General features: G+C 46.4%; 1 protein-coding gene across 2 annotated transcripts in view; it reads left to right on the forward strand.

Moving 5' to 3' along the window:
- Nucleotides 1-9,412, forward strand: part of KDM4B (lysine demethylase 4B) — a 76,695-nt gene extending 67,283 nt beyond the window's left edge. For both annotated transcript variants that reach the window (XM_017833706.1, XM_017833707.1), the window contains 5 exons: nt 1,771-1,956; nt 3,111-3,275; nt 3,996-4,115; nt 7,057-7,149; nt 8,999-9,412. In XM_017833706.1, coding sequence (XP_017689195.1) covers nt 1,771-1,956; nt 3,111-3,275; nt 3,996-4,115; nt 7,057-7,149; nt 8,999-9,184 — 750 coding nt within the window. In that variant the 3' untranslated portion in view covers nt 9,185-9,412. The remainder of the gene's footprint in view (nt 1-1,770; nt 1,957-3,110; nt 3,276-3,995; nt 4,116-7,056; nt 7,150-8,998) is intronic.
- The last annotated feature ends 231 nt before the right edge of the window (nt 9,413-9,643 follow it).

A 9,643-nucleotide genomic window follows, 5' to 3' on the forward strand; every position in this document is an offset into this window, starting at 1 on the left:
TGAGTTTCCCCCCAGATTTTTCTGCCTCAAGTTTTTCCCCCCCAAGTTTTTTCCCCCTGAGTTTTCCCCACTAGTTTTTCCTCCGAGTTTTTCCCATGAGTTTTTCCACCCTGAATTTTCCCCCCCTGAATTTTTCACCCCAGACTTTTTTCCCCTGGACTTTTTCTCCCACAACTTATTTTTCCAAGTTTTTTCCCCCCTGAGTTTTCCCCCCTGAGTTTTTCCCCAAGGTTTCCCCCGAGTTCCCCCCCCCCAGGTTTTTCCCCCCCAAGTTTTTTCCTCCTGACTTTCCCCCCACTTGGAGTCCCCCTCTTTCCCCCCACTGTGAGTTTTCCCTGCAACTTTTTCCTCCTGGACTTTTCCCCCCTGACTTATTCCCACAACTTCCCCTCCTAAACCCAATTTCCCCCCAGGTTTTTGGCTTCCAAGTGATTCTAGGGAGGTGTCTATAGACAATTCTATCAGTGTGGAACCAACCTCTTGACACCAAACACCATTTTTGCCTGTGGCTCCCGTGCCCTGGACACATCCCACAGACTTCCTGCCCTGCCAGTGATGCCTTAAGATTCTTCTAGTTTTTTGGTTTTTTTCTGATTTTTATAAGCTTTTAAGTAGTCAAGTAGTAAAAGTAGATTTTAGAAGCAGCAGCCCTTATTCCTTTACCCTTTAGCACAGTAGTTTACACATCCCTCAACCCCTACATACCCCATGCCATGCTCCCATATCAATATCAGTAGGCCTGTTGTTTAAGAACACTTGTGCCTTGGCCTAAACTGCGAAAGTACAGTCAAAAACCAGGTGACTGGGTACCTTTTGTGCTCTGAAGAAGATGAAGATGGTGAAGAAAAGCCCCCAGCCCTAATTCTGAGGGGGTGGGATGGGGGAGGATCAGGGTGGGAGAACTTTGGATTGGACAAGCAATCATCATCATCTTGGCTTGGCTTTGCAAACGAAGATTTGGGAAGGGCTCTACCCACATTTGTTACAAACACACTGGTGGCTAAAAAGGCCAATACGAGACAGGCACGTCCGGCTGCAGAAGGCACAGCAGAAAGACTCCTTAGGTGGTAAATTCTGCAGGACACGGTTCTTTCTGCGTTGTCTTTTCTCCTCGAGAGTGATCCTACTGCGTTCTCAAAGGCATCGGCAGTGTTATAGATGGTGTGTCTCCAGACCTCCAGATTGGAGGTCAGAGTAGACCAGTGATGATGATCAATATGGCCAAGGCTGAGATGTTTCAGGGAGTCCTTGTATCTTCTCTTTAGGGCTCCTCTCTTGTGGCAGCCGGTGGCAAGTTCACCATAGAGCAGGATCTTAGGGAGGCGGTGGTTGGCCCTTCATCCTTGACATGTGCCCTGCCCAGCCCAGCTGTGTTCTCAGCAACATGGCCTCAATGCTTGTGACTGCTGCTCGTTCTAGAACAGATGGATTGGTCACATCATCTGACCAGTGGATGTTTAGGATTGTTCAGAGGCAGCGTTGATGGCGCGTTCTGGGAGTCGCAGGTGGTGGCAGTAGATGACCCATGATTCAGATCCATATAAGAGTAGACAGCACTATGGCTCTGTATTATAAATTGTAACACCTGTACCTGGCCAGCGTGAGCGTCTTGTAATCTTATGCCTGGGCACAAATTAAACCCTTTTCTTATCTCATCTCCAATTAAGTTGCTTTGGAGTTTTTTTTCTTCAGCAACACCAGACGCCGGTGCCGTGCATCCCATTGGATCTGTTGCCTACCTGCATAACCCCAACCTCTGTTTCTTTCCAGAAATGTGTCTACTGTCGGAAGAGGATGAAGAAGGTGTCGGGTGCCTGCATCCAGTGCTCCTACGAGCACTGCTCCACCTCCTTCCACGTCACGTGCGCGCACGCGGCCGGAGTGCCCATGGAGCCGGACGACTGGCCCTACGTGGTGTCCATCACCTGCTTCAAACACAAAGCAGCAAACCAGAATGTAAGGATCTGGCTTGGTTGGGCTTTTGGGGTTTTTGGGTTGTTTTGGGGGGTTTGGGTTGCAGAGTGGCAGAATCACAGAATGGGCTGAGCTGGAAGGGACCCACAAGGATCATTGAGTCCAACTCCTGGTCCTGCACAGGACGATCCCCAAGAGTCACACCCTGTGCCCCCAGAGTGTCATCCCAACACTCCTGGAGCTCTGGGAGCCTTGGTGCTGTGTCCACTGCCCTGGGGAGCCTGGGCAGTGCCCAACCACCCTGTGTGGGAAGAACTTTTCCCTCAGATCCAACTTAACCCTGCCCTGACTCAACTCCAGGCCATTCCCTGGGTCCTGTCCCTGACCCCTCAGGGCCTGCCCCTCCTCTGCCCCTCACAAGGAAGTTGTAACTGCAATGAGGTCCCCAAGATTGTTTTTAGATGGTGGGTTTGTTTTGTTTTGTCAGGGATTTTTTTGGTGGGTTTTTGGGTTATTTTATTTTTTGTCAGTTTGTTTTGGGGTTTCTGGGGGTTTTTTTAGAATTGTTTCTCTGCACCTGTATTGGCTCAAGACTTATTACACTTTCTGGCTAGTGCAGAAAGATTATCCAGAAAGGCAGTACTGGGAATGGCTTTAATCTCAAAGGTAGTAGGTTTAGATGGGATATTGGGAAGGAATTCCTCCCTCTGAGGGTGGGGAGGGGCTGGGATGGATTTCCCAGAGAAGCTGTGGCTGCCCCAGCCCTGGAAGTGTCCAAGGCCAGGTTAGACAAGGCTTGGAGCAACCTGGGCTGGTGGAAGGTGTCCCTGCCCATGGCAGGGGGTGGGACTGGATGGGCTTTAAGGTCCCTTCCAACCCAAACCCTTCCATGGTGATTGTGTGATCCGAGGGGCTGGAGGAACCCGCTGCCTCTCGCTCCGTTACTGCTGAGGAACTGCTCTGCTGGAGAGGGACACAATTATCCAGAGACAGCAAACCCCCATCAGATACAGCTTTCCTGAGATCTTCTCTTCTGATGTTGCTGAAGATTGGTGTCCCTGCCCGTGGCAGGGGGTTGGAACTCCACGAGCTTTAAGTTCCCTCCCGACCCAAACCGTTCCACGGTTCTGTGATATTTTTGCCGCGGCTTTTCCAATTTGCAGGTTGCAGATGTTTCCCTTTTCCCTCTCCCACAGATCCCATTCCGAAGGGAGGTGGCCCTGGGGCAGACTGTGATCACAAAGAACCGGAATGGGCTCTACTACCGGTGCAGAGTGATCGGCACAACCACGCAGACCTTCTACGAGGTCAACTTTGACGACGGTTCCTACAGCGACAACGTTTACCCCGAGAGCATCATTGTAAGCAGCTCTGTGGAGGCTGGGACTTTATAGATGAGTGCCAAGTGTGATTTGTGCCTTCCTCTCGTGTGCTTTGGGCTGGAACAGCAAAGTAAATTTAAAAAAAAAAAAAAATTAAAATTAAAAAAGTCGCTGCTCGCTTAGAAAATCTCATCCCGCTCTTCACTGCAGTTCTTGTTTCTGACACTATCTCATTTATTTTTTTTGGTTCCTTGACAAAGATGTGATTTTGCTGAATGCAGATGACTTCACAGAAAGTAGTGTTTGTTTTAAGTTTCGTCCTCTTTATTTTGTGGTTGAATAATCTTATTTTTCAACTGACAAGTGTGATTCATGGGGGAAGCAGATTGTCTGTGAGCTGCTTCTGCTTCAGAATAGGGAGTTCACTTAATAGAGGGAATGTCTAGAAGAGGCTTATTTGTCAACTCATGCATTCCCTTCCTGATTGTGCCACTGATTCACTGAGCTGCCCTGCTTGTTTCTGAGATACAGCAGATCTGGTGTTTTGGGATTTGTAATGAGAAATGTCCCAGAACTGGGTGCTGTCATTCCTGGTCTCTCACGCTGGTTTTGTTTGAGATGCCCACAATTAATCCCAAGGGCAGAAACATCTTCCACCTAATTATAGTGCTGTGTAGCAGCTTCCTCGAGCAGTGATTTAAACACCTCTCTGGTTCCTGAGCTTTGATGTCTCTCTGACCTGTTTCCCTCTGTCTTCAGAGCAGGGACTGCATCCAAATGGGACCCCCTCTGGAGGGGGAGCTGGTTCAGCTGCAGTGGACGGATGGGATCATCTATAAAGCCAAGTTTATTGCAGCCCAGATCAGTCAGATTTACCAGGTGAGTGTGGCAGAGGACCCCCATGGCCACGTGTCTCATGGTTCCTGGCACTGTGCAGCTCCCTGGTGTTGAACACTTGGTCAGGAAGGAGAATTTCCCTCCTGAAATTAATCCTGCTGGGAGGGTAAAGAGAAACAGGGTGTTGAACAGGGTCAGGGTGAAGGTTTTCTGTGGCAGAATGTGGATGTAGGGATAGACACACGTCTAGACTGGACCTGCTTTTAAAATGTAAACCAAATTTGCCTTTTTCCTTATAGATCAGCCTAAAAGTGCCCTACTTGAAGTACTCTGATAGCTGGAACTGAGCTCCTCATCTGTAGTTCCACGTGAATCAGTGTCTACATAATTAGAATAACTTTCCTCAATACTTTAGGATCATTAATGTTGAAAAAGACTTTTAAGATCATCAAGTCCAACCATCAAAGCAGTACCAGCACTTTGAGGGGAGAGGGAGGGATATAAAGGGTCAGGAGAACGAGGAATAATCCTCTGCTCGTGGGAAGGTGCTTTGTGGAGCAGCAGCAGCAGCATTTGGAAATTCCTGCTGCTGTTGTGTGAGGAGTTGGAAACCTTCACTCCCACCTTCTCTGGTTTTAAGGTGAGTAAAACAGCAGTGAGGGATTTTTTGGTCTTTGAGTTCGTTCCACATGCAGAATTTTGTTTGGAGAGGTTGTAATGGTCAGTAAAGGAAGCTTTAACCTGGTACATTGGGTCAATGTTTCAGCACAGAAGGCTTTAAAAAATGCAGGGCATTCATTTGATCAAATAATTCTTAAATGATACCAAAAAGTTGAAAACTATACTTTGAAAAGTATACTTTGCAAAATACATGCTGGAAAAATATACTTTGAAGAACACATGCTGGAATTAGCAAATAATTGTGATTTTGAAGAGATTAATGCCTCTGGACAAAAGACAATGGAAGTCCTGTAGCTTGAATGTGTTTGAAACAGAATTCTGGTTTCTGGCCTTTCACAGAATTCCAGGATGGTTTGGGTTGGAAGGGACCTTAAAGCCCACCCAGTCCCACCCCCTGCCATGGGCAGGGACACCTTCCACTAGCCCAGGTTGCTCTAAGCCCTGTCCAACCTGGCCTTGGACACTTCCAGGGATCCAGGGACAGACACAAAGTCCCTGGGCAAGACTTTGCACAGAGTGTTTTGTGTCTGGAAAAGCCCAATAACCCCTGGGGGGCTCTCAGTGGCTGTAACTCCCTCAGGGATGTGATCTGAGGTGCCCCTGGTTATGAATAAGGACAATATAGAGCTCCCTAAAGCTGTATGGTTTTCCATGCTTTCCAGTTGAATCACAGCAAAGGAAATTCTCCTGGATTTCTCCTTTGGAATGGGCTGTTCCATGGATAGTGCCAGGTGACAGTAATATATGCACGAGGAGCCTGTGGTTTTCCAATCCTGCAGTTACCTGTGAGCAGAGCTCTTCTCCATGGGGAGAACAGCTGGGATAGTTTTCCACACTGCTTCCCTCTGCACACACTGTGCAGCAGGATTCCATTTAAAACCACAAAACCAGTTTTGCTGTGAAAGAAGTGTGTTCCTGGGAAGACAGCAGGGATTAGCTTTGCATTTTAAACTTGGCTTATTTTGCAGCAGCTTCCCAGTTTCCATCTCCAGCCTGCTAAGATTAGATGTGTATATTTTTTAAAAATTGAGCCCAAATGACTGTCCTGGAACTTGGAACCTGTGGGTCCAACCCATGGGTTGCTCCACCAAGGGTCTAACCCATAGCAGTGATTTGGAACTTAAATAATCAGGGGCCAACCACTCTGACAGGTAAAATGACCCTGCCCTCAGTTCCAAATCCTGCCTTTCTCCTACAAGTTGAGTTCATGACATGGAAGAGGCAGACAGGGATCTGCTGGTGCCTTGGCTCCTACACCTTGTAATTCCTGTTCCCTTCTGACTGTTCTGTAGTGGGGCTCTGCAAAACCAGGGACTAAGTGGGATATAATATAGGGAATAATAAGTGGAAATAAATAAAGTAGCATCTTAAACCTTCCCCAGAAGGGCTCACCTTCCAAGGCCTGAGCTCCCACCTGCACAATTATCCCAGCTCCTGGATGCTGCTCCATGATGGGAATGCTGGGCCTGGGTAAGGAATGAGCTGCTGGAGCTGGACAGAGCAGGAGGAGGATTTGGGAGCACAGATGCTTTATTCCCTCTGAATTTGTCCAGGCTGAACCTGACACCCCTATTAAACTCTGATCTGTGTCCTTCTGCTTTAACCAGAAAACTCTATTAAAGCCTCGAGCAAAGGAAATAAGAATCTCTTTAAAAACTTTTAATAGTTTTAACATTTTGCCGTGCACGTTCCCATGAATAAACGTTCCTGGAACATCTGATGCATAATTCATGATATAATCAGTGCTTAGCAAAAAGGGTTGATGGGGAGGAGTTTTTTGTACCTGGCTGACTGTTTCTGCTGGTTGAAATACAAATGTGCTTTAGTAGCTGGAATTGTTTCCTTGTGACCTGTGAAAATGCTTTGTTTAAGATGAAAGAAGTTCTTATTACGATATTGGCCTGAATACAGGGCTGCTTTTATTAGGAGTGAAAAGCTGCTGGGTTTTTTTTTGAGGATTTGAATAAAAAATCAGGAGGAATATGTAATGGGAGGGGGGAACAGAGGTGCTGGGCCAGCTGGGGGTGCAGATATTTTGGGATCCATGGGAGCCCTTGGGCTGGATAAGACAGAGGTGCCTGAACAGCACTGAAAACAGCACTGAAAACAGCACTTTCTGGGTTCAGCATCCTTGGCAGAGCTTAGGAATGCTCATTCCAGAGCAATCCTGCAGTGCTAAGAACAAGATCATCCATCCGTCAGGGATCTGGCCCCTGATGCTTCCTTGGTGTTCCCTGGAGGGACAGGCTGGGAATGGACCATTCAAGGGCTAGTTGTGATTTCATCTTCTGCCTCTCTGCAGGTCGAGTTTGAAGATGGTTCTCAGCTAATGGTGAAGCGTGGAGATATTTATACCTTGGAGGAAGAGCTTCCCAAGAGAGTGAAGTCTCGCCTGGTGGGTACCAAAATAGCAACACTAAACCAGCTGTACTTGCAGAACTCCCTTCACATCATCTTCTTGTGTTTTTTCAGACATTAAGTGAATGCAGCCTCCAGTTTCTGTGGCTGTAAAACCACTTGTCATTCCCCCAAATGCATAAAGTAGAAGGAATCCTTGCTGGGAATGCTTGAGAAACACAGAAACGATTTTCCCTTGCACGTGTTGGGATCGGATTTTTATTTCCTCTGGTTAAAAGATTATGTTCAGATCATTTTACACCAGATGAGTTTAGTTATATTGGAGCCATTTTGTCCAAATGAGAGGTGGATTTGGCTGCAGCTCAGTGCTTTCTGGAGAACTGATTATCAACCTGGGACCAAACCCCCTTTTCTCACCGAATGGGAGATTTAGAACGTAGCTCTTACCTATAAATCTCTTAATCTACAAGATCAGGCTGTCTTTAAGTGCATACAGTGGAATTACTGGGCCTAGAAGAGATGAGGGATTTATTTCATAGCTTTTTTTGGTTCCAGACTTGCTGGGTGTTTTCAAACCTGGTGCTTTAACCTTTAAAGCCATTTCATTAAAACAAATGATGAGACTGGAGGATATACAGTTTTCTCCTTCATGCCTGGCAGGCACTGCAGGACAGGGACAGGTCCAGAGCCAACCTGTGACAAGGTTCTGGGCTCCTTTTTGTCTCTTCTAAGAGACAAAAGGAGGATGATTCAACCTCCCCTTAAGAATAAGGTGCCCAGTTAAACCAGTCAGAAACAGCCCAGGGACAGGCAGTTCTGGGGAGGGACTGAGCACAAGTTAGAGGAAATTTTTGTTCCCTTTTCCATGAAATCTTCAGGGGTTTTAGCCTAAAAATCCCACGTGTAAAATGCTTTCTGTGATACAGCCCCAATGGCTTCTCCCTCTTGTTTGAGGTTGTCTCTGTGAGACCTCATGGGCTAAATTTTAGAGGTTAATAATAATTTACCTCGTTACCCTTGAAGGATTTCTGATGGCAAAGAAGCACCACAGCAGTAATTTCTAAGACATGCACAATATTCCAGTCTATTTAAGCTTGTTTAATGATAAAGACAACATATTGGATCCCTGAAATCCAGGATTTTGGAAAGAAGCACATTCTGTGCAGTGGGGACTTTATAAGAGTTCCAGAGGAAGGAATGCAAGCTGGAAAGGGAATAAAGGGAATAGAAAGCTTCAAGTCTGGTTGAAAGCTAAAGCTTTTCTCCTGTATTTCTGCTGCCAGAGCTTCAGCCTGTTTGTTCTCTGTGGAGGGGATGCTGTAGAGCAGGAGGACAAAGGGACAAAGCTATGGGAGATAATTTCTACCAAAGAATTCCAGAATCCCAGAAAGGAAAAGGTTGGAAGGGAACCACAGTGGTGGCACCTGGTCCCACCTGATCTCATTTGAGTGGAAGCAAAGGAAATGCACCTCAGTGGAGTGAGAGAGCAGGAAGAGGAGAAGGAATTGTTTGTGCAGTGATCCCCAAATGCTTCCTGTGGGTCTTTTTTTTTAAAGGCAATTAGGGAAGCCCCAATTTCTTTTGTGTCTGCTGCTGGGAGAAGAGGCAGAGGAGGAACAGGCATAAAGAGAGGATTAGCAAGGAAGTGAAAAGATATTCTGAAGCAGAAAAAAAAAGGCAACTTGAGGGTTTCTCCTTCCAGTTTGGTTCCAGAAGCCGAGCATTTCGAATTCCAGCCGGGTGCTTTGCATGCTTTGAAGTTCATGTTGTCCAGGAATGCCCTGAACCAGGTTGTTCCCCGCTGTCCTGTTCCACAGGTGTGCTCCATGATTCCCTCCCTGTTTTCCTGCTGTGCCTCTAATGGTTGTGTTTCGTGTCCCCTGCAGTCCCTCAGCACTGGGGCCCCTCAGGAAGATGTATTTTCGGGAGACGAAGTGAGACCGGCCAAGCGTCCCCGGCTGGGGAATTCCAGAAATCCTGAAGAATATGGACAGAACCCAGATTACTTGGCCTTTATGGAGAGCCTGTTGCAGACACAGTACCAGCCTGGGACTCAGAGCAACATGTTTTAACCAGGATTAATTAAAAAAAAAAAAATCTTAAATTAACCCTTTTTTGAGTTCGTGGAAAAAAAAAAAATAAATGGGAAACTGTGGAATGGAAGACCAGCCCTGTGCAATAGTTTGCTGTGAATTTCTTTCATCTCCTCTTGGTTTGGACTGCAGGAAAACCCTGTCTGGCTCCACGCTACCTCGACCTTGCCAGGTGTTGCTGACCAAGAGAGTGGGGAGCTTGGAAAAGAAAAACAAAACCCTTCAGACAGCATTTCCCACGGAGACTTTGGAAGAGTTTCTACAGATGGAGTTTCGTGACTGGTTCTTTTTATTTTATTTTTTTTTTTTTTAATTAATTCTGTTTAAAAAATTTTTTTTGGGAACTTTTTTTTTTTCTTTTTTTTTTCCCGGTTTTTTTTTTTTTTTTTTTTTTTTTTAATAATGCTCATTCATAGAAAACTTCACAAAGGTGACGTC

This window comes from Lepidothrix coronata, unplaced genomic scaffold (genome assembly GCF_001604755.1).
Source record: "Lepidothrix coronata isolate B3197 unplaced genomic scaffold, Lepidothrix_coronata-1.0 Scaffold219, whole genome shotgun sequence".
Taxonomy (NCBI): domain Eukaryota; kingdom Metazoa; phylum Chordata; class Aves; order Passeriformes; family Pipridae; genus Lepidothrix; species Lepidothrix coronata.